Here is a 26360-nt window from a genome sequence, read left to right on the forward strand (position 1 = left end):
CTGTTGCTGACAATCTTATGACCCCTTAAGTAATATTTTGACATGCATACGGTATATATAAACATATACAGTTACTATTGTTGAGGATAAAGTTATATGGTAACTCTGGCAGAGGCCTTTGTCCAGAATGTGTCTGTAATGCAAGCAGGAGTATCATGGTTTTAGGAGGCCTGTATTTTTCTTCCTCAAAAACCATAATAAAGCATGAAACATAATGGCATCCTCCTAAATTCATCCTGCTGAAAACTTCAGGTTCTGCTTCCATAGATGCAGCAGTAATAAAAAGGTTTTTATAATTGTCTCAAAATAAGTGAAATTCCTTTATCATTTTAACATCTTAATCAACCCATAGTGGGCACCACAAGTCCCAAAAATGTAGCCCACTGAATGCATTGCATTGATTCATACAAATGTGAATGTTGTGCGTAAAATGTTGTCTTACTGTAAACCACATAATATGTTATGATTTAATGATTTATGATCGTATTATTTAATGGATGATTTAAAAAAAAAGTTCCCAAGTTCTGGTTCTAAATGTTTTAGGTGTTTACCTGCTTCAACATACCTGATTCAAGTTGGCAAGCTGATGGGGATTGTTAGGATTATGAAATTGTTAAAAGTAAGAGGGGTCTGTAAGTTTTTACACTGATGGTTGCTCTCAGTGCAGAACTCCTGTTTTTATGATTAGACTGATTAGCTGAGTTCTTCTTTAGGTGAGGACGGTGAAGATGAACGGATGTTTAAGATTGATGGGTCCCCTCCTGTTTTTCTCTGGGTTTTGTCGTAGATCTTTGCTGGGTTGGCATGTCGGATTAGAGATAGACAACAAAATATATGGCTGATAGTGTGACATGTTTAAGTTTCTTTCCCTGCAGTTGACCTCCCAGATAAGGTTCAACAGATAAGGTTCTGCTCCTATAAGGTACAAAACACCTCTCTTTTCAGTATAAATATGACTGGATTGATGACCACAGTATGCATTTCTCTGTTAACCTCCAGCTAACCTCCAGCTGGAAAACCTTACGCCGTACCCTACGCCGTAGCTCTGCGCCGGTGTAACGCAGAACCATAAATCATTCCCCGCTGTGCTGTTCTTTAATTTGTAGCGAGTAACGACGTGTCCAATTTTAAATATAGCGGATTAAAAGTACGATTTTTTTCCTTGAAAATGTAACGAAGTAAAAGTAAAAGTACAGAAAAATGAAAGTATCAATAAAAGTACAAATTCTCAAAAATCTTACTTAAGTACAATAACGAAGTACTTGTACTTTGTTACTTTACACCACTGTATATATATACTATATATATATATATATATATATATATATATATATACAGGACAGGCTGCGCTCTGTGCCCAGATCTTTATAGGTTATTATTATTTTTTATATATATATATATATATATATATATATATATATATATATATATATATATATATATATATATATATATATATATATATATATATATATATATATATGTATATATTGATGACATGATTCGTAGAAGAGAAATTTATGATTGTGTTGCAGCATGTTTTTTCTATTTAGTGTGTTTGTTTTTTTTATTTTTAAACTTCAGGCACACTTTAGCTTTGATGTAAATAACTTTATTGGTGCTGGGAACATTGGGGAGTCATACGACATGTCATGTCCACATATTGCTGAGCCCACCAACATAAAGTCTCACAGTTAAACATGTTTACGCCCCCAAACAAAAATGCATATCAGCTTAATATAACTCTGAACTCTGATCAGGCAAAACTGGTAAACCATTGGGAACCATAAGGGAAAAGAACCAACTGTTTTCTTTAAAGTTATGCATTTATCAATTGTGTCAGAACATTTTAAGATTAAAGATAACTGTCTTTAACAACAGAAACTGAATTCCATATGAACACGAAATATTTTTAAGGATATAGTGGGAGAAAAAGAAAATGTAAAAGTGAAATGAAAAAAAACTGTAGCTAAAGAAACTGCCATCAGGGCAACAACTAGGACTTGTCTGGTGTCCTCCTCCTCCTGCTGCTGCTGTGACGGGACCTCAGGGTTTGGCTGGTGCTGCCTTCAGGATCTCCTTGGAAGACTTGAAGGAGAGGTGGCGCACGGAGGCCCCGGTAGCCTGCAGCCTCTGCTTGTGGGTTTGCACCAGGTCATCATACTCCTGCAGACCAAACACCCACATCCTCACCAGAGCTGCAGCCTTACGGACCTCTGCGGCGCCGCTCACCGTCCGATTACCCACCTTACACTCTCGATCCAGGTCCTCCTGATGTTTGTCGACCATGGCTTGTTTGCAACTCATGATCTCCTGCAAATTAGGTTTGACATATTTAGAGGGGTTCACACTCACTCACCGGGTTCCTGGAACCAGCGTATGCATGAGGACGTACGTCGAGCCTCCGCTGGGCGTTGCTCCTCTCTGCTGGGTCCGGACTGGTGAACGTCAGCTCGTCGCACAGAAGGGCCTCCTCCTTCTCCAGGTCCAACGTCACCGCGGCAATCTTCCTCTCCAGCAGCAGCGTCTGCACCCCGCTCTTCTGCTGCACATCCAGGATTTTCTCCATCTGCTTCTTCTGCAGATCGTCGCGCTCCCGCTCCATCTGCCGCGGCGTTCACAGAGCCAACATCAGCTCAGGAAGTGAGGGAGGGGAGCAGAGGACAGCAGAGGACAGCAGCAGCTCACCTTCTCGCAGGCCTGATGCAGCAGCTCATTCTTCACCATCTCCTCCCTGATCCCCTCGCCCAGCTTCTTCAGCTGGGCGCGGCGCTTCTGTCAGACACAGACCAGCTGTCACTTCATTTTTATTTGTTTTACCTTTATTTAACCAGGTTAGTCAATTGAGAACAGTTTCTCATTTACAATGACGACCTGGACAAGAGGCAGCACCAAGAGACAAGCACATACAATCACAGTGAAACAAACAATCAAACACAATATATAAAAAAAAAACACAAGATAACAAAAATATCAGTAAAAAGTGGTAGCGCTGGTCCGGAAGAGTTACAAACATGTGCAGGAGGAGAATGGGATAAATGTGTGAAGTGTAAGTGTTAGCTGCAGATGATTCCAACCACTAGCAGCAGTGAACTGAAATGAATCATGGCTATAGGAGGTGCGGGCTTTTGGAATGACCGGGTTAATGTAAATGCTTACGTAGGTTCCAATTATTGATGTTGATTTTAAGTAGTGAGCCAGGATATGAAGGGCTGCTTCTAGTGATGGTTTTGTAGATGAAGCGATACCAGTGTATCAGTCTACGGGAGGGAAGTGAAGGCCAGTTGACAAGTGAATCGAGGTTACAGTGATGGGTAACTGTAACGTGCACCCAGGTGTGTTATACATCAAAATGTGCGTCTCCATCCTGCGACAACGCGCATTACTTTTCTCAGTCAAAAGCATTACCGTGGCGACGATAGATGCCAAAAAGTGCGCCCCCCCCCTTCATCTGGTTGGTCCATATTTGATAGTTCCTATTTTCTGCCATAACTTTTGAATGGTTTGACATAAAGCGTCATGGGTGGTTGTCATCGGACTCGGTTTTGACTCCTTCACCTTAATTGGTGCAAATTAGCCACACCCCTTCTCCTGATTGGTCAATAGTTGATAGTTCCGATTTTCTGCCATAACTTTTGAATGGTTTGACATAAAGACTCGTGGGTGGTGTCATCGGACTCGGTTTTGACTCCTTGACCTTTATTGGTGAAAATTGCATGCACGAGGGCCCGTTCATCCCTGCTTGCAGCTTTAATTATTATAATTATTGTGGTAGATGACATCAAGTTGATTGAGATGGGTTTTGGTGGCAGACCTATATACTATATCACCGTTATCTAGAATTGGGAGGATTGTCATTGTAACCAGAGCGTGCTTAATGTGGACGTCAAAAAAGAGTGAACTGTCGAGCCAGATACCCAGATATTTATAAGAGTTGACAAATTGGAGTACTGATCCGTCCACGGAGAAGATATTGAAAGGGCAGGTCATCTGTCAATCATCTGGACTCACTATTTCAGTCATGGCAGTATCGTGATTTGTGTGAAAAAAACAACATTTTTGACAACAGGCACCTGTTTGAAAAGGACATGCTCACAGTTTTTGTTTCTGCATTTAATGATTCATTTACTTGTTTCCGGTAAATAAATAATAATAAATGTCACATGCCAATCATTCAAGCTCGGGCTCGTTTAATTTAGACATTTGTTAAGGACCAAAATATATATATATTAGGGCTGTCAAAGTTAACGCGTTAATAACGCGTTAACTTAACGTCCTCTTAACGCAGACAATTCTTCTTCTTCTTCAACGCGTGATTAACGTGCAGGATAAAAAAAACAAACACATTATATAAGTTCTGGCCGTCGACGGCACTCGTAGCCTGAGGAAACATAAGGTGAACTGAACGATGGAGAATGAAAAGGGACTTTTGAGCGGCTAGTTCACTTTCAAAAAGATGCCCAGATGGTTCGCTGGACAAGACTAAAGTTATTTGCATGTCGATTTGAAATAAATTACCATTGAAGTACGTTGAGTCTCACTTGCATCCAAACACGACCAATGCAGAGAGCGCAGCAGGAATGTTACATTCAGGTCAAAAGCTTTTTTTGTGGAAAGTCGAATAAACATTGGCATAAAGCAAGCATATTTGCCCTTTCTCATGTTGTTAACTCTATTAAAAACATAAAAAAAAATACCTAAAGGTAATTTAGAACAGCAAAAAAATGTGTGAATAAATGTGCGAATAATATGCGATTAATCGCGATTAAAAAAATGTATCGTTTGACAGCCCTGATATATATATATATATATTTTTAAAAGATTTTTTTGTGGTTCTAGTGGCCCTTTATTGAAGTAGCAGACAGGAAGGGGGTAGAGAGAGAGAATGGGGATGACATGCAGCAAAGGTGCGCACTGCACAGGCCGGGATTCTAACCTGCGACCGCTCCAAGTACTTGCTTAACCCCGAGCACCAAGCTGCTCGGGGTTAAAATATTTGAATAGAAACAGAAACACACGTCTCCAGCAACTCTCCCAAAAACAGTATTTAGGCCTGGAAGTCTCTGCTAGCTAGTTGGACCTGACAAGGTGAAATGAACCCGGTGAAGACGTGTTAACGAGTTGAGACGGTGGCTCCCTGGAACGTCTATGACTGCATCCTGTTGCTAGAGATGTGTTTTGTAGGAAGACTGATGTTTCTTACTGAAAAGGCCTGCGTCGCCGTCATTTCCTGGCCCTGCTTTGGTTGGTTCTGTTCGGAGGCCTGCGCCTCACTCTCCTTCGGCTCCTTCTGCCGTGACACAGAAGATTCAAGAGGCAAGTTGTGAAGAGAGAACTTGTGAAAGGTCAAGGTCAGATTTGTTTCCACAGCACATTTAAGACGAAACCGAGGTCAAGCAAAGTGCTTCACAGATAAAAGTGAAACAATATAAATAATGCAAGTGAAGCGAAGACATACTTAACTTTGTTGGCCAGAAGCATGTTGGCACTTCAGCCAGCAGTGGTTACTGGAAAAGCTTCATTTTGACAACAGAACTGATTTATTTATCAGGATTAGCTTGTACCTGATGTATGATGTTTTTTATTACATCACAGCAGCCAGGATCAAGTAGGGTCAAGTAGGGCAAGAAATGAAACTTCAAACCTGACAGCTGAGCACAGAGATGGCTCACCTTCTTCACTTTGGCAGCTTTGAACTTCAGACGGTCCTGAAATGAAACACATCCAACAAGAAACAGGTGGTCACAATCAACTTCAGTCATGTTCTCTGCAACATCTCGAGGGGCTTTGAGTCATAATCGTTTTACAAGGAGCTTCACAAACCATCTCCACTAAATTCAAAATAAAATCCTTTTGATTATTTTAAATCATTGAAATGTAGGGTTCACTCTTCGTCTGGTGCTGCTCAGTACTTTTGTGTGGGTCCCAGCAAAACCGGACAAAACATCCCATCATGATGTCCTGGAAACTTTATTAAAGAGGGAATGAGCTGAAACGTAGATCAATATCATCAGTGGATCTGAGCAGTTGGTCTAAATGTTGGTGCTTATCTTGTGATCTAGTTTAAACTGGTTGACGTTTGTCTCATGACATTCATTATTATGGTGATTGTCCCGTCATTGGACCTGTATCATCTCATTTAGCGGTTTTGCTTCCTCCATCATAACAACATAAATGTATGAGTGGTTAAAACACTAAAATGTATTTGTGAAGAGTAAAAGAGCAGATGTGTTACCTGTGACCATCAGTGATGGGCAGATGTGTACAGGTTGAGGAGAAAATGAAGGGAGATTCCATTAAAAACAAAATCCTCATTGACCTTTACAACAATCCCTGAAAAACAACATGTACTGTATAAATGTGATTTTCACTTATGCGGTAGATTACTCTGTGCTTGTTTTCAGCAACAGAGCAGGATCAATGGCGTTCTCTGAGAACTGGTTTACTTCCAGCAGGAGGGGCACTGTAATTCAAACTCCGCACCAGTGTTTCAGTGTGGTGACGCTGCTGAACAGGTCTCTCTAGTCCTGCAGGTCAGATTCTACTATGCATTTGTAGTCAGTCATCTAATTCCTGACTAGAAGCAGAAGATGGATACGGAGAGCTGCCTAAACCCCAAACCCTGATGTAGCTGCTGAGCTGCTCTCCTGAAGTCTGGACTTCCCAGCAGCTAGCAGCCTGTCCAGGTTTCAGGAACAGTTCTGAACTGATTTCAACACAAACATAGACATCCAGGATGCTCTCCATTTGCTTCTTCTGCAGATGTCGCGCTCCCGCTCCATCTGCGGCAGCGTTCACAGAGCCAACATCAGCTCAGGAAGTGAGGGAGCAGAGGACAGCAGAGGACAGCAGCAGCTCACCTTCTCGCGGGCCTGCAGCCGCTCCTTCTCCAGCGTCTTCAGCTCGGCGAGGCGCTTCTGTCAGACACAGACACAGCCCAGCTGTCACTTTATTTATTTATTTTTTTTTTACCTTTATTTAACCAGGTTAGTCAATTGAGAACAGTTTCTCATTTACAATGACGACCTGGACAAGAGGCAGCACCAAGAGACAAGCACATACAATCACAGTGAAACAAACAATCAAACACAATATATAAAAAAAATATCAGTAAAAAGTGGTAGCGCTGGTCCGGAAGAGTTACAAACATGTGCAGGAGGAGAATTGGATAAATGTGTGAAGTGTAAGTGTTAGCTGCAGATGATTCCAACCACTAGCAGCAGTGAACTGAAATGAATCATGGCTATAGGAGGTGCAGGCTTTTGGAATGACCGGGTTAATGTAAATGCTTACGTAGGTTCCAATTATTGATGTTGATTTTAAGTAGTGAGCCAGGATATGAAGGGCTGCTTCTAGTGATGGTTTTGTAGATGAAGTGATACCAGTGGATCAGTCTACGGGAGGGAAGTGAAGGCCAGTTGACAAGTGAATCGAGGTTACAGTGATGGGTATTAAAAGGAGCACCTGTAACAAAGCGGGTGGCCGTGTGGTAGACGATATTATTAGGGCCCGAGCACTGACAGTGTCTGTAGGAGATGTTATCCTCGTTCTCGTTGTTTTTCTTCCGACGAAATGAGGGCCTTTTTGCCCCCCTAAACGTGCCCCAAAAGTCACCAGACTTTTTTTTTTTAGACAGAGCTTGGTGGCATTAACGCAGCGAATCCAGCTTTGCTGGATGTCTGTTTTTGTGTCAGTGTGACTGTATCTCTCTTGAGGGGAATGAAATCGTCAGTTGTCACTGCAACTTTTTTATCCATTTTAGATTATGTAGATCTGTTGTATATGAACGCTTCAGCTCAATGCATGAAAGACTGACTCCGTGTATCAAGCTTCTCTGAGGTTTATTACAAGCTGTAGGGCCTTGACCCATCGTTGTGAACTGTACTCTCGAGTGGGACGGCCTTCTTTGTCCACCAGGAGGTCGACTCACTGGTCCACTTTTATTTACAAGGCCATGCTTGGACCACTGCCCTCTTACATTTGTAACTTGATCACACGGAGAAGTGTTGATTCTTATGATTTACGTTCAAGTAATAATCTGTTGCTCACGGTCCCATTTGCCCGCACTGAGCTGGGAAGGAGGGCTTTTGTCTCTTCTGCCCCTTCTGCATGGAACCTGTTGCAAAAGGACTTGAAACTACGGGGACTTATCTCACTGAATGACTTTAAATCCAGACTGAGAGCAAGCGAGACAGCTTCCTTAACCTGTAACTGTTTTATCTCATTTACACGTAATTTTACTTTTTTTGAAACTGTAACATTTTGCTGCCTCTTGGCCAGGACTCCCTTGATAAAGAGGTTCTTAATCTCAATGGGACATTCCTGGTTAAATAAAGGTTAAATAGAAAATTAAATAAAAAATCTCTCCACTCTACCTCCATCTGCTCCTTGAAGAATGCATTCACAAGGGACCCCATACATTTTTTGCTCTTTTTGTCCAAAGACAACATGTCCATCCGCAAGGTTTCCTCGTACTCCTTGGCCATTGCCAACGTCTTCTCTTCATACTTGGCATGAATTGCTGAGGAGACGATGGCAGGAGGGAGTTCAGAGCAGCATTTATATAAATAAGCGGGAAGATAGAATATGAGGAAGGGCAGTGAAGAGGAAGGTAAGAAGCAAAAAATAGGAATTTTGAGAAGAAGGAAGTAAAAAACAATAAAGGAAATAAAAGGGGGAGGAAAGGAAGAGCAGGGCACTTCCTCTCCCCTCTTCAGCTGAGGTCTCATACAGAGGCACCCGTTCCTTACCTTTAAGCCTGCAATCATATTCGTGGTGCACCTCCCTCAAGCCCATCTGGCGTTTCTAGAGAGGATGAGAAAGTCTGTTGTTCATCACGCTTAGGTGAGGTAACAGTGTGTCAAACACGAGGACTAAAGACAAAGAGCCAATGCCAAACCAGCGCAAACTCCTGGACGAGGTTCTCCCTCTGCATCTTCATCTCACTGAGTTCTGCCTGCAGACCCTCAACATCTCTGATCAGAGCGAGCTCTTCTTCTGTGTGCTGCTTCTGATTGAGCGAGGCAGACGAGGCGCCGTCCACCTTCAGCTCAGAGATCGTGTTGTTCTTCTCAGACAGGATGTGCCTCAGCTTTTCCTTGTAGATCTGGACACCAAGAGGTAAACATGAAGATGGAGGTTCAGGTTATATTTGGGTTCAAGTTACATGTATGTTCAGCCACCGTTTGATTCAGACTACAGCAACAATAAAATTGGGGCGCAATACAATTACTTTAAGGTTATTTTAAAGTTAAAATGAGGCTGGGTTGAATTTTTGGAAAATAGAGATGGGACAGTGCAATTAAATATCAGTTTCAGGGTGGTGATACCGTCATGATTCACCAACCTGATATCGATGATAACACAAATCAGATAAGGCAATAAGCTTAAACTGTTAATATGCATGTCTTTTTTTTACACTTCTTGCAATAATAATAATAATAATAATAATAATAATAATAATAATAATAATAATAATAAAAAGACCTCTGACAGAATCAGCTCTGGTTATTTTTGGGGTGTATAAATCCAGATGTGTTTGGAGCTGATAAAACAGTGAATGGATGTGCTTCTACTGTGATGATAAATTAGGTAAAAATAACATTAGGAAGTAAATTTCCTAAAGATGAGAAAGTTTCTGTGTAAAATCCTGAGCATGTGCAGCTCACAGTGATCTCTGCCTGGTGGCGCCTGTTGGCCTCCTCCCTCTGTCTCATCCTTTCCCTCCGATGGGCCTCGGCCTCCTCCAGGTTCTTGTTGGTGATTTCCAGCCTGGCCTGGGCCTTCTCCGTCTGTAACTTGAAGTAATGCTTCTCCTCCCGCAGTCTGTCCAGCTCCTCCTGGAGACGGACGGTTTCCTCCCACAGCTGCAGGTCAAGGACACATATATAGTTCATGTCACCATCGCCATCCGTCCAGTGTGGATACACTGTCCCACATATATCCAAAGATCCCAACGATCCACAAAAATAACATTTAAGAGGATTTATGTTTGCCATGGGCCGGGGATCCGCGGTGTCCAGTGGGAAGTTTTAAAAAGTATCTGTCTAAATGTCCACCAGATGTAAAGGCATTGTATCTGCACCCAAAACGCAGCATCCCTGAGACAGCTGATGTGTGGTACAGCAGAGAAAATTATTTTTTACAGTTTTTTTTTGTTTTTTTTACAGTGATGCCACGCCCCCCACGCCAGATCGGGGAGAAGGTCCTCGCTGCAGCACCGCGGAAGGGGGCGGGGCGTCGGACATCACAGGGGCGGGGCGTCGGACATCACAGGGGCGGGGCGTCGGACATCACAGGGGATGGATGGATTGTTTTTTAAATGTTTTTTAAATGTTAAAACATTTTAAAAACTCTGTGGAAAGTGTGTGGGGAGCTTTTGGGCGGAAAAGTTGCAACTGAACCTAGTACCCCTCGCTGCAGCACCGCGGAAGGGGGCGGGGCGTCGGACATCACAGGGGCGGGGCGTAGGACATCACAGGGGCGGGGCGTGATATCAAAATGACACAGCACCATCTGGTGACCATTTCCAAGAATTACAAATGCAAATTTATATTCAAAGTCATCATTATACAGATGAATCTCCGAAAATAAGAATACCGTGCAAAAGTTAATTTGTTTCAGTAATTTAACTCAAAAGGTGACACTAATATATATATATTCATAATATGCAAAGATAGATATTATATAAAATTATAAAACATACTTGTAATATAATTATTATGTTTAATATTACATAATTATAATAAAAATATATAGATTGTCATTGGGTATTGAGTGTGATGAGTAGGCTAGCACTAAAAATCCTTGGTAGTAATGATTCCATATATACAAATTACATTTTTTCAACAAACAAAAGAGGGACATGGACAACAAAAGCAGGTGTTTTGTGTTAATGTGTTTATTCATTCAGCGAGTCAGCAGTGAGGAGACGCTGCCCAGAGAGTTGGAAAACTCAAGAGATGACTCCATTTATACCAGTGGCTCACAGTGAATTCAGTAGCAGGACTTGAGTTCAGTTGCAACTTTTCCGCCCAAAAGCTCCCCACACACTTTCCACAGAGTTTTTAAAATGTTTTAACATTTAAAAAACATTTAAAAAACAATCCATCCATCCCCTGTGATGTCCGACGCCCCGCCCCTGTGATGTCCGACGCCCCGCCCCCTTCCGCGGTGCTGCAGCGAGGGGTACTAGCCTCGCTGCCTAGTACCCCTCGCTGCAGCACCGCGGAAGGGGGCGGGGCGTCGGACATCACAGGGGCGGGGCGTCGGACATCACAGGGGCGGGGCGTCGGATATCACAGGGGATGGATGGATTGTTTTTTAAATGTTTTTTAAATGTTAAAACATTTTAAAAACTCTGTGGAAAGTGTGTGGGGAGCTTTTGGGCGGAAAAGTTGCAACTGAACTGAAGTCCTGCTACTGAATTCACTGTGAGCCACTGGTATAAATGGAGTCATCTCTCTGGGCAGCGTCTCCTCACTGCTGACTCGCTGAATGAATAAACACATTAACACAAAACACCTGCTTTTGTTGTCCTTGTCCCTCTTTTGTTTGTTGAAAAAATGTAATTTGTATATATGGAATCATTACTACCAATGATTTTTAGTGCTAGCCTACTCATCACACTCAATACCCAATGACAATCTATATATTTTTATTATAATTATGTAATATTAATCATAATTATATTACAAGTATGTTTTATAATCTTATATAATATCTATCTTTGCATATTATGAATATATATATATTAGTGTCACCTTTTGAGTTAAATTACTGAAACAAATTAACTTTTGCACGGTATTCTTATTTTCGGAGATTCATCTGTATAATGATGACTTTGAATATAAATTTGCATTTCTAATTCTTGGAAATGGTCACCAGATGGTGCTGTGTCATTTTGATATCACGCCCCGCCCCTGTGATGTCCTACGCCCCGCCCCTGTGATGTCCTACGCCCCGCCCCTGTGATGTCCGACGCCCCGCCCCTGTGATGTCCGACGCCCCGCCCCCTTCCGCGGTGCTGCAACGAGGGGTACTAGGTTCAGTTGCAACTTTTCCGCCCAAAAGCTCCCCACACACTTTCCACAGAGTTTTTAAAATGTTTTAACATTTAAAAAACATTTAAAAAACAATCCATCCATCCCCTGTGATGTCCTACGCCCCGCCCCTGTGATGTCCGACGCCCCGCCCCTGTGATGTCCGACGCCCCGCCCCCTTCCGCGGTGCTGCAGCGAGGACCTTCTCCAGCGAGGGGTACTAGAGATCGGGGCCAAAAGTCTGTAACTGAAAAAAAAAATTGAAACTGAAAAAAAAGATTTGAAACTGAAAAAAAAGAAGTGAAACTGAAAAAAAGAAGTGAAACTGAAAAAAAAGAAGTGAAACTGAAAAAAAAAAGATTTGAAACTGAAAAAAAAGATTTGAAACTGAAAAAAAAAGTTCTGAAACTGAAAAAAAGATTTGAAACTGAAATAAAAAGTTCTGAAACTGAAAAAAAGATCTGATACTGAAAAAAAATAAATTGAAACTGTAAAAAAGAATTTTCAGGTTCAAATTTTATTTTCAAATTAGCAAAACTTTTGGCCTTGATTTGTCCGGCTCCATAGGTTACCAGCAACGGGCCAGAAACTGTAACTAACCACCAGCTCTCCCATCTACGGTTCGGAGATATAGGACTGGAAGATAAGAAATGTATAAAAGCAGACGGCTCACCTGCTCCTTGGACTTCTCCCCATTTGACGCAACACCAGTCACCGAGGATGACTTGCCCTTAACGGCTTTTTTTTTACCCTTAGTCTTAGGAGGCTGAAAGACAACGAGCAAGGATGGAAAACCGCGGTTGAATTGGTTTGATATTGGATATTATGAATTCAACACCCATAAAACTTGTGATAAATACCACTGATTTTGGTCAAACCACTTGTGATGTGTTCATGGTCATCTAGACTATATATCACAAAACAGTAATTATTAAAAAATCATATATATGGGCTGATTTAATGAATTCAACACCCATAAAACTTATGATACATAACACCGATTGTTTTCATTAAACCTCATTAAATCAGCCCATAATATGATTTTATAATAATTACTCTCTTGTGATATATAGTCTAGATGACCATGAACACATCACAAGCAATATGACCAAAATCAGTGGTATATATCACAAGTTTTATGGGTGTTGAATTCATTAAACCACATTAAATCAGCCCATATATATGATTTTTTAATAATTACTGTTTTGTGATATAGTCTAGATGACCATGAACACATCACAAGTGGTTTGAGCAAAATATCACAAGTTTTATTGGTGTTGAATGTCGAATATCCAATATCCAATAGGCTATCAAACCAATTCAACCGCGGTGGATGGAAACCAATCAGAGCGTTAATAACAACCTCCTACCAACCACGGCATTGCTGTTCATGTGTCCATGTTTTCTTACCATCGTCGCTCACAAACTCGTTACTGACGAAGAGGAGAGAAAATATTCAGCATCAACTCGATGTCAGCTCCTGTCCCGTTAACTGACACAACAGCCGTAGAGACGGTAGAATAACGGGTCGTTGTCATAGCAACGCGGTGATGAAGTAGTTTACTTGGTCGATCAGTTTCCATTGATAAATACTTAGCATTTAATTTCCTTTTGTAGGAAATAAATAATAATAAAAAAGAAGTAAGGAATAAACCGACCAAAAGGTGTAGGCTGAAGCCTAAGCTTATTGTGCCTACCCTTTTCAACTTTGTTTACTTCATAGTACTACTACTGTACTAATACAACAAGGACAAACAATCTACCAAAAAAAAAAAAAAACAGCAAAGTAAACGCACATGCAAAACAAGAAAGAAGAAACCAAATATAAATATGATAGAAACTAGTGAAAAAAAAAAAAAAAACGTGACCGCCAGGACTAGATCTGCTGCGACCACAAAATTCTCTTTAATCCAACTTCTTCCTAAATGTTCCTCAGGATGTTTCCATAGACTTTCGAAGAATACATTTTTGTCCTGCCAGTATTTGTAGAGCAGATCAGTGGGAGCGTTCATTTTCAAAATTTGGACTTGTAAAGAATAAACTGAGATCCACAATGGGCCAAAACAGACTCAATCACCTGTCTTTGATGAGCATTGAGAGTGATATGCAGGGATGCTGCGCTTTGGGTGCAGATACAATAGCAAACTGGTTTTTACCAGCCTCTTCAAAGACTTCTCATCCAGGAAAACAAGACAGAGAGCCCTGTGAAAGTAAGTTGTGTTTATTTACTGGGCTGCAGTTCTGTTACATTGCTGCCACACACACACACACACACACACACACACACACACACACACACACACACACACACACACACACACACACACACACACACACACACACACACACACACACACACACACACACACGTGAAACATGAAATGTGTTATGCTATAGAACAGGGTGTGTGTGTGTGTGTGTGTGTGTGTGTGTGTGTGTGTGTGTGTGTGTGTGTGTGTGTGTGTGTGTGTGTGTGTGTGTGTGTGTGTGTGTGTGTGTGTGTGTGGTCTGTGCTGCTGCAGCAGATGTGTCTTGGTTCAGAAAGCTTAATGCTTGTTAAGCTTTCAGATGTACTTTAAATGGCTTTCTGTAGTATTTTTGTTTCAACTAAAGGCTGTTATAGTAAATGAGTGCTACTGCCATGTGCACTGTTACACATGGCACAAAATTATTTTTTTCTGGGAGAACATGATGCATATGGGGGGTCCCAGAGAAAAAATAGCCTAGGGGCCCATGACTACCTTAATCCTCCTCTGCTCGAGGACCAGGAGTGAGGACCACTGTTCTAATGTATTGCAACAGATATGAAATAGAAAGAGAACGGCTACAGGAAAAAGTCAGAGAGGCAGGACGCGAGTGGAATTTGAGGGGGATCCTGGGAATAGAGGGAGAGGGGGTTGAAATCACCAGAAAGGCAATCATTCATTTCTTAAAAGCAGACGTGTCAAGTAACAAAGTAAAAATACTTTGTTACCTTACTTAAGTAGACATTTTGGTTATCTATACTTCACTGGAGTAATTACTACGACTTTTTACTTTTACTCCTTACATTTTCACGCAATTATCTGTACTTTTTACTCCTTACATTTTAAAAACAGCCTCGTTACTCTATTTCATTTCGGCCTTTAAAAAAAAAAAATCCAGTTAAATTGCGCCATCCGTATAGAGTGAATTTGGTTGTGGTTGTTTCAGATGTTCTTGTCCAGTTTTGTTCTCACATCCGTTGCCCTCAGATTCCTGCAACTAAACTTGGATGTACATTCCAATAAAGGTTAGGATAAATGATAACATGCCTCTGAAGTTTGACTTTTGCACCATTACAATACTTATAGGCAACTAGTCATCATATCTTCTGCTCTCTGAAACACATGTTAATGCTCAATACTAAACATATATGGTTCTTTAATATACAGTATTTGTATTATACTAAGATGCATTCATTTTCAATGGCTTTTGTCCTTAATGGCTTTTTTCCCCCTTACATTACTTTTACTTTTATACTTTAAGTAGTTAAAGACTTTTAAAGTACTTTTATACTTTTACTTGAGTAAAAAACTTGAGTTGATACTTCAACTTCTACAGGCGTATTTTGAAACTCTAGTATCTATACTTCTACCTGAGTAATGAATGTGAATACTTTTGACACCTCTGCTTAAAAGACACTCGGCTGATAAATAGAATTTAAAAAACAGGCTAAATGAAATGATGTTACACACTCTTGTACAGTAGGTGGCGGTATGCACCTTAATAATAATAATAAAACAGAGAAGAAGAAGAAGAAGAAGAAGAGAGCAAGGGGGGTCGCCTGCGCGGTGACGTCATCAGCCCCCCTCTCGGCGTGTCCTTCAGCAGCTCCGGGTCTGGTTCTGCTGCTGGTTCTGCTGGTCCTGGTCCCGGAGATCATGGCTTTCTTCACTCAGCAAGTCATCCGAGGTTTCTCGTCCTCGGCTGTCAGGAATGTGGTCATTAAGAATGTCATGATCATTGGAGGAGGACAGATGGGAGCGGGGATCGCACAAGTAAGTAAGGCAAAGTGCACCAGAGAGCGAGGGTCACTGCAGGTTCACCACAGTTCCACCACAGTTCCCAACACTTTATTCAGACGCTGCCACAAACGGTTGTAGTTAGAGGAGTTTTAAGCTCATTGTTTTTTTTAAGTTTTACATTATTGCATAACAGTTATTGCCGTACTCTAGTTGTCGGCAGAGTCATCTGGTGTCACAAAAGAGTTTGATGTTGTTGAGTGAAAACACTTCAATCACTCTGTTGAACCTACATTAAAAAGAACACGTGGTTATCTTATCCCTTTTCCTGAAAATTGTAAGACAGGAAAGAGTCCCAGGCTGGGACTCGAACCCGCGCCTGCTGCACAAGGACTAGTCTGCAAATGCAGCTGCAGCCAGCTGTCAAGTTAAGCCTGAATTATGGTCTGCGTTAAATCGACGCAGAGCCTACGCCGTAGGGTACGGCGTAGGCTCTGCGTTGGTGTAACGCCAGTACTCGAGTTGTAAAAAAAAAAAAAAAATCAGGGGGGATGGTGGATTTTATCATATGGGGACAGATAATATGTGCAGATTACAAATAATATAATATATTACAAATAATAGCACTGACCAAAAAACCTGCAGAAATACTGCAGGAATAACATAGCAGCAGTTAAATGCAGCCTTCTGTAAGCTTTAAATATACATACATTTAAATATACTTACATCTAATACATCAAAACACAAAAATAAAAAACAGTTTTCTGAACTTATCAATATGCCTCTGTCCTTCACAGGATAAGTAAAATGGATCACTGCAAAAACTCAAAATCTTAACAAGAATATTTGTCCTATTTCTAGTTAAGTATAATGTTTAGTATACAAGTCTCATTACACTTAAAACAAGACTCATCACTGGAAAAAACAACAATTTTCACCTGTTTCAAGTAGATTTTCACTTAAAATAAGTAAAAAAATCTGCCAGTGGAACAAGATTTTTTTTGCTTGTAATGAGAAGATAAATCTTGTCCCAAATCTACTTGAAACAGGTGGAAATTGTCAAATAGGTTATTTTTCTGGTGTTATTTTTCTGGTGATGACTCTAAATGTTGAAATAGCAGTAATACCACATTCATTGATGAAATGACATACGGGATGGAAAGGGGGGATGGCAGTTTTACAGGGGGGATGATTTGGACCGTTTTTATTTCAGGGGGGATGCCATCCCCCTCATCCCCCCCTCAACTCGAGCACTGTGTAACGCGGAACCATAAATCAGCCTTTACAGTATGTTGTGACCTCAGTACCATACCTGTCAAGTTTGGGATTTAAAATAAGGATCCCAGCAGCCCAACCGAGGTCCAGTATCTGACATTTGAAGACAGATTTACAACAAATCTAAAATATCTACTGTCAACCACTTACAAACTACAACTATGTGCTCAGAATCTGCTAGTTTTACCTTTGTTGACACTGAAATGTTGTGGACTTACTATGTATGTAATTCCTATAATAGAGCCTAAATGAAAACACAAAAGGGAATTAAAGCACACTTATTTTTTAAAATTTTTTATTTATTTTACTTTTCCTTCCCCCGTGAGAGACAATAAAATCACAGTTACACATCTTTCAGAACGGGTAACTGAGGCTCCTGCTCCTCTTTAGGAAAGTAAATGATCCATCCCATTTTTAGATATTTACACGAAGTCTTCGCTTTTCTGGCAGAAATGTCTTCACTGGTTTCATCCATCCATCTCTCTGATTTGTTGTTCCGAGTTTGTTCCCGTTGTCGCCACTAACATTGTGAGAACTGCCACCCAGGCTACAGCAGGTGGCAGTTCTGCGAGGTTAATGGCAATTCACTTTGCTGTTTCAACATTATTATATCATGAAACGGGAAATGTATGGGAAAATACTCATACGGGAGGACAAGGGTAAAATATGGTAGTTTCCCGGCCAAAACGGGAGACTTGACAGGTATGGTCAGTACATGATGGGGAAATGCATAATGGCATGCCACTGTGTCATTATGCAGATTATATAGTTGATAATGCAAGACTAACTAAGGGTTTCTTAGAAATGTTCTGAAAATTGTCATTGTAGAAACCATTTAACAAATATGTGTTAATTTACTGTGTAAGCAGTACTTTATTGTGAACGCATGATGAAACTAATTGAAATAGATTTTTTTAATGTAATTTCTAGGGAGAATGCATGCTTTTATAGCATCTGAATCACTTTCAGTGCAGTGAGGGAAAAACAACATCGCAAAGTTGGTTTGAACTTACTTCTGTCTGAAAGGTCGCCGCAGCAACTGGCCACTCAGTGACACTGGTGGACATGTCTGAAGACATACTGAAGAAGTCAGTCAAAGGGATTGAAGGAAGTCTCAAAAGAGTGGTGAAGAAGAAGTTTGCCGATAAGCCTGAGGTGAGAGGTGTAGGTGCACGGACCAAATCAGATGAATGGGAATGTGCCACATTTCCATTGAAATGTTAACGGAGGATGTTGTCTTTGATTGTTCTCCAGGCAGGTGAAGAATTCGTCCAGAAAGTCCTACAGAAGGTGTCAATCTCAACGGACGTTGAAGCTACAGCTCAGGGCTCGGATCTCGTGTTGGAAGCCATCATAGAAAACCTTAAAATCAAGCAAGATCTTTTTGGCCGTCTTGACAAGCGCGCACCAGCGTAAGCATCGTCTCAGCTCTGCTGAACTGCTGGAAAGATCAGATTAAAAGTGGACGCTTCATTTGTTGCAAGTGGTTTATATGAATCAGGCACTACAGTGCTCGGCCTGCAGGCGGGCTTTTATCAAACACTGTTTCTAGTTTATTTATCTGGATTTTTAATTCTCAAAGTAGCTTTTAATAAGAATTCAAATCAGTTTTTGTTTTCGAAGTATCATCTGAGGCATAAAAGAACACAGCAGTGTATGACTTTTTTTTAAAAATAATTTGTGCATCAATATGACCTAAACATTATCCAGGGTGGCCTTGGGTCCTTAAAAAGTCTTAAATTCCATTTCCCTAAAAGAAGGCCTTTAAATGTCTTAATTTGTTACTTACACTTTGAAAAGGAAAAGTGTATAATCGTTTTGAGGAGAATCTCCTGGGAGGTTCTAAATCTGTTTACCAGTTGACAACGCCTCAGTCAGTGTTTGCAGATTGAGCAGGTTTCTGCCTATTTGGGCTTCATTTAACTTTGGGCTGAAAAATATAGGACTGGATGGGTTGATAAAATTTGGGCTGCTTTTCCTGGTTTTTACAAAATATTTAGGAAAAATTATTAACAAAAAAGTTGCCATTATGGCAGAGAAAAGTAGAAACTTACACAATAAACTCACTGATATTTGATTTGCTTGAATCTACTCAATTTAATTGTAGTCTTTGTTTGGAGCCTGAACTTCTTTTGGCTATTTAGTGGTGTTTTGAAGCTTAATTTTCTTATGACTTGCAATTTATTACGCATTTAATAATTTACGGTTTTAACATAGAGAATGTATGATTTGGGCTGGTTTTTCATTATTTCGGTGGGTTTTAAATCACGTTTGGGTTGGAACCTGTCAGGCAGATCTGGCAACCCTGACCTCGCGCTGGATGTCTTAGTCGGCGTAATCTCGAGACGAGGCAAGCAAAAATGGGTAAATGTAAACTTGGGTTCAAAGTGTGTGACAGTCTTTTTGGTCTTAAATTTTGTCTGAAAATGGTATTTAACTTGGTCAAACCTGTAGACAACCTCTCATCAGACTTTGACACAACTCCTAAAATCCTTTTACAGTTGACCTAACAGAAACCAGAGGAACTTTTTAACAAGTAAACGGTGTGCAAGAAGCAAGACATTGCCCTCTGAAAAATAATTTATGGTTTGTTTGAGAAAATATTGTTATGGGAAAGCTTAAGATCCGTATTCCTTCTGTGAAACAAGGTGGTGGTGGTACCATCATTTGTCCCAGTTGTGCTCCGAATGAAATGAGACCAAACGTTTGTTTTATTATTAGTTACAGGGTTGTTGATGGCTGTTCTGTGCTCTCTGTTGTAGGCACACCATCTTCGCCAGCAACACGTCCTCCCTGCCCATCACAGACATCGCCAGCTCCACCAGCAGGCTGGACAGATTTGGAGGCCTTCACTTCTTCAACCCCGTCCCGATGATGAAGCTTGTAGAGGTAATTCTTGTTTAACTAGTAGATACATGTTTTTAATGTGGTAAGATATGAGATGCATTGCATAATACGTTTTTTCCTATATAACCACTTGTGCCAGTCTAGATCAGTTGAGGAGGTAAAAATGTATCGTTTACCAATGAGTTTAATAAGTAACCCAGCCAGTCATGAATATAATTACCTTGTCTGACAGTTCAGAGCACAAATACAATGATTCAGGTCTGGTTGGTTTGAACTGAGTCGGTATAAGTGTCTACCGATTTCAATCCTCCGCAGGTCATTGGAACCTCAGCGACCAGCCAAGACACTTTTGACTCCCTCCTTAACTTCACTAAAGCACTTGGGAAAACACCAGTGTCCTGCAAGGTAAGATTTCACATTTATTTTCTGGTGAGAGTCAGGGCTAAGAGCCTTGCTTAGAGCTGGCAGAACGACATGATTCTAAACGAGTCCTGATGCTTATACATGAAAGCAACTACATGAGCGCGATTATGCTAACAGTATCAAACGTGTCTCTTTTCAGGATACGCCTGGATTCATCGTAAACCGTCTTCTAGTTCCTTACATGTTGGAGGCCCTCCGGTTGCACGAGAAAGGTGTTTTTCCATCTTTCATTTTAACAGCCGTCTTGCTGTGTTTCATTATAATTTACATGGGTTCCGGTCTGTCCTTGTGTTTTCTTCTCAAAGGCCACGGATCCAAAGAAGACATCGATATCGCCATGAAACTCGGAGCCGGTTATCCGATGGGGCCCTTTGAGCTCTGCGACTACGTAGGACTGGACACAATAAAGTTCATTATAGACGGTGAGTAAAAACGGCACGCGCCGGCCGTGCAACTGGAATCAAAACTAAGATGAATCACGGACATGTTCTCCGTCTCTGCATCTTCAGGCTGGTGTGCGTTGGACCCTGGAAACCCACTCTTTGCCCCAAGCGAGATGCTAAACAAGCTGGTTGCGGAGGGTAAATTTGGCAAAAAGAACGGAGAGGGCTTCTACAAGTACAAGTGATTCAATGATTGCGTTTAGCCGTGACTGAGAAACTGAAGTGCATCTCTCCAAGTCTCACTGTTTCAAAAATCTGAAACAGAAAAGTGCCTCCGATAACTCCTCGCGTTGTCTGATTTTTATGTACATTTTGAAGTGAAATCTGATTAAACAGACTTTTCAAAAACTGTGTTTTTGCTCACTGTTGGTGAAAAGTACTCACGAAATGGTGCAGAGATCTGAAGCAGTTGTTCTGCACGAAGCACGACTTGAGCGGGAACTCTATGAACCAAGTGACCATTTAACAGTTTGCGTTTGCCGATTTAAAAATTACGTTGAATCATGACTAAGATTGATGCTTTTTTTAATGGCGTTTGGTCCTGACAGCAGGTTGGCCTAGTTTCCATCTCCAGACGGAGCAAATAAATGCTACTGTTACTGAATGTTGGTTCTTTGCTGAAGTGTTTAATTTGTTCACAACTTAGTCATTCAGTTATTCAAAGTTGGAAAAGAAAAAACTTAATCAAGCTTCTGTATTTGCTTGTTTCAGTTCATCACAACCTCAATTGTCTGGAAATGGAGAGAAAAAAAACACTTTTCTATTAATCATTCAAAAGGATGAAAGTAGGGAAAGGATTTCCTTTTAAATGCCTCCAAAAATCATTTTGACCTGTTTTTTTTCCCCCCCTTTTCCACAAAAACGGATCCTACTCTTGACTCTGGCACCACCGTCGATCATGTCAGCTCCTTCCAGTTCTGCCTGATTTATTTACAGAAGTTATGTTAGTGGACACGTGTACGATTTCATTGCTGTGTGGATGCATTGGAGGTTTTCACATTGACCAAGTTTTAGTTCCAGATCAGACCTAAAGACTTCCAAACATACAGTGTGGATGTCCACGTTTAAACGCTCCAGGCAACTCTAGCTGAGGATCGACCTGCAGTTGGAAGGAAGCTGGTTCGGCCCCTTCAACGCTCTGCATGTCCAGTTGTTCACAGGGAAACTCATCTCCGAGTGTGTTCCTCACTCATCGGTTGCTTTGGATTAAACTGTCTGCTAAAATGAATGCACCGTATCCCCTTTTGATGAAAACGGACATAAAAGCAGTCCTAAGAGTCCTTCATAAGTTGTTTACGAAGATCAAAATAATAATACATCAGAGAGGAAAGCAGCACTAACCAACCCATCAACTAATCATCTTTAAGCAAACACGGGGTCTGTGGCTCACTTTTTCTTTAACCGCTTTCGTGAGGGAAATAACTAAGTGCCCGTTAACCCCACAACACCACGAGGTGGCGCTGTTCTACCAGCTACAGGTCAAAACTGGAGTAGTAGCCTGGAGCATGATTCACATCGGCCTATAAATAGTTTTAACTTTGATTCTGGTTGTGATCACCATGTCATCCATTTCAAAAGTGTAATCTTTTAAGAGTTTTAAGTTTTGGACAAGAGGAAACCATCTTAGAGCTCTGAATTTGCTTTTAATACCACTGAAATAATACTTTAAGCGCTACATACTTTTGGGTTATAATTGATCACCAACATCTATAAGATTTTTTTCCCCCCCAAAGTTTGCACAAAGATATCGTTTTACCCGCGTTACGCCACAGATGTTTAACTGTAATCTCCAAGGATGACACGCAGACCGTTCACATCTGGCACATCTAGCTCTGGTCTTTCTACCACACAAGCCACCCAACGAGCCAATGGTGCCTTTTTATTTTTCTTTAAAAAAACAAAACATGTTCAAACAATTCAAATATGACCACCTGGAAAGCCAAAACGCTAAACCGAGATGACAGTGACCCAAAATATTATAATAATTAAAAAAAAAAAAAAAAAAAAAAAAGGAATTCATCAAGTAATACTAAAATAGAGCATTAAAAATAAAAAATGTTACAGAGATGTTTGCATGGAATAAACAACATGGCTAGAGACCACACTATTGGCTACCAGAGAGAAAAGACAAAAGGTCCATTGGAATAAAAGGAAAAAACAAAAAGAACTGTCAAGTGCTGGGGTAAATATATATATCTGCTTCATTTGTCATGTTTTAGAACAATAAAATAGAGGCCTCTGAGCTGTCACTCTCTCGCCTTTGTCCTAATGTAGCCTGCAAAAATACCAAGAAAATTGACATATCCTGACAGTTTTAAAAAGTACACATACTGAGAATTATTTTACATCTGAGCAAGACGCGAGGTCACTATTTGTTACAAATAGTTATCAAAAGAAGCCTTAAGTTTCAATTTTTCTGCAAGACATTTCAACAAGAAAATGGCTTTCCTGTGTCCAAAGCTTATTTTCATATATACCACTATATATATATATAAAAAAAGGAAGAAAAAAAAAAAATCACGAAAATATACACCAAGAAATTGAAATGAGAGTTCAAGATCCAGAGAAAAAAAAAGCATTCAGATAAAATTCAGTCAAAAAAAAAAAAACGAATGAAAATGTTGATGCTTTTTTTGCACCAACTTGGTCAGAAACAAATTAAAAATGGCGTCTTGAGGACGTGTCTTAGACGAGATGAGATCCCTCCATCTTCCTTAGTGCAGTCTAAATAAGCAAAAAAAGAAAAGGAGGTGTTTGGTCTGTGGGGTGAAACCCCGAATGGTCTCAAAAATCCAGTGAGAGATAGAGAAGGTTGGGACGGGGGGGTTCAGGGAGTGAATGTCAGCCTAATGAACTATACAAAAAAGAAAAAAAAAAAAAAACAGGTGACAAATAACTTATAATAACTTAGTGACAGGCGTTGGGCGGTGCATGGGAGAAAGTTTGTGCACACATCACAATTGCTGCTGTTTCTCAGTGCAGTGCCTTGGATTGCAGTAAAGCTGATATTTAAAAAGGAAACTGACAGAACACAGTTGAAGTGATGCTTTCTGGGGGGTGACGGGGCGTGGTTGCGTGACGGTGCTCCTACTAATCATGATTGTCTTGTTCAGTTCAGTGTCTCTACAGCAGGCGCCTTCAGGGGAGAGGGGTGGAGTCAAAACGGTGGCGTTTTCAGGTGGCGGTTTGTGTGGAAGGGATGTGAGGGGGGAGATGGGAGGTGTGGGGGAGGGTCCTCTGAGAACTGGAGGTTTCAGTTTGGAGGTTTTGAGGGTCTTCATGGAATCTAACAGGCCTCCATCTCGAGCAGAGGGCCCGTAGCTGCTGCCTTTGCTTTGCATGTGGAGAAACCGTTCCGTTTTGCTCCTGGAGGGGCGGGCAAACAGAAGAAGAGAAGGTTCAGTCAATCGCGCCGACTGCATCTGTACACAAATGGGGAAACCGCCGCATTTAAGAAAAAAAAAACAAAAAAAACCGGCTCACATACACCGAAACTGAGAGCAGACAGAAACATGGAGATGACGCAGGGTGAGTGTGAGGTGTCTCACCATGCAGGCATGCTTCTCTGCTCCAGGAAAAGAAGATTAACATCTACACAAATCAATCATTTGTTCTTTTTTTTCCCTCCGTCGTCCCCCCCCCGCCCCCTCTTGTGTTACAGCTGATTGAATGAAAGCCTTTGCAGCAGTGTGGAGCCACACACTGAACTCCGGAGGGGTTAAAGGCCAGCAACAGGATGTGGGCCGGCCGGGCTTTGATGTGGTCCGACATGGGGGTTGCCGTGACCCAGCTGGCAGCGCAGCTCCCTTCTTTGCTCTTTCCTCCTCTCACTCTCGCACACACAAAATGTGCAGCTCCTGGCTGGCATTTAAGCTAGCGCTGCAGGTGGGCGACGGGGCAACAAGAAAAGGAAACTTCTTTGCCATAAATGCACGTTTAAAAAAAAAAAAAAAAAAAGGTAATGTAGGAGGCAGACAAGAAAGTCCTACTTCACAAAGATGCCAATAGATGCTTTACTTGGCCCACACTTGTTAGACTTCTCTGATGCCCTTCAGAGCTGGATTCAGAGGTGACAGGTCATACAGACTGCTCGTACTGCCAACAGAAAGCAGTAAAGGCACAGAGGTGCACAAATGACAATAACCCAGTTAGAAACGAGACGCTTTGAACCATCCATTATGAAACGTAACCACTTTTTTGGATCAAAATGACCAAAAAGTGCCATGACCAGTTTATAATTTTCAACTTCTCATTGATGTATTAAAAGAAAGATGAGGTTTTAGTAACAAAGACCATTTATTAAGATATTTCTATCTCTGTGACTGGTACGTTGCATCTTCTAATACAGTGGTTCCCAACCTTTTTTCCTTGTTCCCCCCCCTACTTGTGTCTAAGACCAGCCGGGCCCCCGGACCCGTACGTACTAGCACCAAAAGAGTCTTTAATTGAAAAAAATGAAAATTAATTATGTTTTTTTGATACATTTCTCTTTGGTTTACCCTGTATACATATGGCTTTGTTTTTCTCACCTTCCTTTTGTGTCACCAATGTATAAAATGCGCACAAAAGGACATAAAAGGACATAAAAATATTTCTGAAAAGTCTCTTTTAATATGAGAACAAAATTGTTTAACATTTATCCTTTAACAACCTGTTGGAGAAGATTAAATGTTGAGTAATGATATAATAATAAGTAATGAAATAATTTCCTGTGTTTGTCACCAGTGTATAAAAAACACAAAAAATATTCAAGACATTCATAAATGATTCCTAACAATGTCTTATGAATGACTCATTCGCAAATATAATTTTTACAACTGCATAATTTCAAAGCAGACAAAGTTTCGGGCCCCCCCAGAGATCTCTGGCGCCCCCCCAGGGGGGGGCCCGGACCCCAGGTTGGGAGACACTGCTCTAATAGATTGAACTGATTGAGATGATGGCAGAACTTGATGGGACTGGTAAAAATATGGTATATCCAAACTGTTCAGGTAAATGTGAAATATATCAAAAACCGGCAGCTCGCCCACTCGTGGAGGCCGTCTCGGCTCAGGAGGATCCCCACGCCGACCCAGCACGTTCAAACTAACAGGGCTCATAAAAAGGTATGTAGGTCATTATCGGAGGTGATGCAGTTTAGGTTCACACTGACGACGACGGCGAAAAAGTTCTCTCCGAATCCACTTCAATGAAACTCCCTGTTTTTTCATAAGGGAAACTGTTTGTCGAACTGCAAGTGTTCTTTCCCTCCCATGACATGGGCTTGAACTAAGATAACAGAGTTAGCTACAGTTATTGACAAGCCAAGGAGAGTTATTTTAAACCCAAGCAGCATCAAATAGAATCTG

At 41.0% G+C, this 26360-nt stretch overlaps 3 protein-coding genes across 10 annotated transcripts in view; 1 reads left to right on the forward strand and 2 right to left on the reverse strand.

The window, feature by feature from the left end:
* Positions 1 to 1930: 1930 nt before the first annotated feature.
* On the reverse strand, positions 1931 to 13454 carry LOC133446789 (dynein regulatory complex subunit 4-like). Its single transcript, XM_061725318.1, has 13 exons — positions 13416 to 13454; positions 12715 to 12807; positions 9669 to 9866; positions 8900 to 9106; positions 8751 to 8805; positions 8376 to 8521; positions 6861 to 6917; positions 5673 to 5708; positions 5204 to 5290; positions 2689 to 2775; positions 2396 to 2605; positions 2248 to 2313; positions 1931 to 2166 (listed from the first exon to the last, which is right to left on the reverse strand). Exons 1-13 carry the CDS (start codon positions 13452 to 13454, stop codon positions 2047 to 2049), a joined length of 1401 nt encoding a protein of 466 aa, XP_061581302.1. The 3' UTR covers positions 1931 to 2046.
* Positions 13455 to 15857: 2403 nt separating this feature from the next.
* On the forward strand, positions 15858 to 21363 carry hadh (hydroxyacyl-CoA dehydrogenase). 2 transcript variants are annotated; one of them, XM_061717542.1, is made up of 8 exons: positions 15862 to 16060; positions 18326 to 18454; positions 18554 to 18711; positions 20062 to 20188; positions 20462 to 20551; positions 20709 to 20781; positions 20875 to 20991; positions 21079 to 21363. In XM_061717542.1, exons 1-8 carry the CDS (start codon positions 15944 to 15946, stop codon positions 21195 to 21197), a joined length of 930 nt encoding a protein of 309 aa, XP_061573526.1. In that variant the 5' UTR covers positions 15862 to 15943; the 3' UTR covers positions 21198 to 21363. The 2 variants fall into 2 exon arrangements, with proteins under 2 accessions (XP_061573514.1, XP_061573526.1); XM_061717530.1 differs by having other exon boundaries at positions 15858 to 16060; positions 20709 to 20991.
* Positions 21364 to 22682: 1319 nt separating this feature from the next.
* Positions 22683 to 26360, reverse strand: part of lef1 (lymphoid enhancer-binding factor 1) — a 48543-nt gene continuing 44865 nt past the window's right edge. For 3 of the 7 annotated variants that reach the window (XM_061717604.1, XM_061717588.1, XM_061717556.1), the window contains exon 11: positions 22684 to 24378. The gene's annotated coding sequence lies outside the window, so the exon portion shown is untranslated. Of the gene's footprint in view, positions 24435 to 26360 lie in introns of all 7 variants that reach the window. The other 4 variants (XM_061717597.1, XM_061717565.1, XM_061717611.1 and 1 more) reach the window with 3 other exon arrangements.

The sequence above is a fragment of the Cololabis saira genome, chromosome 1, assembly GCF_033807715.1.
Source record: "Cololabis saira isolate AMF1-May2022 chromosome 1, fColSai1.1, whole genome shotgun sequence".
Lineage (NCBI taxonomy): Eukaryota > Metazoa > Chordata > Actinopteri > Beloniformes > Belonidae > Cololabis > Cololabis saira.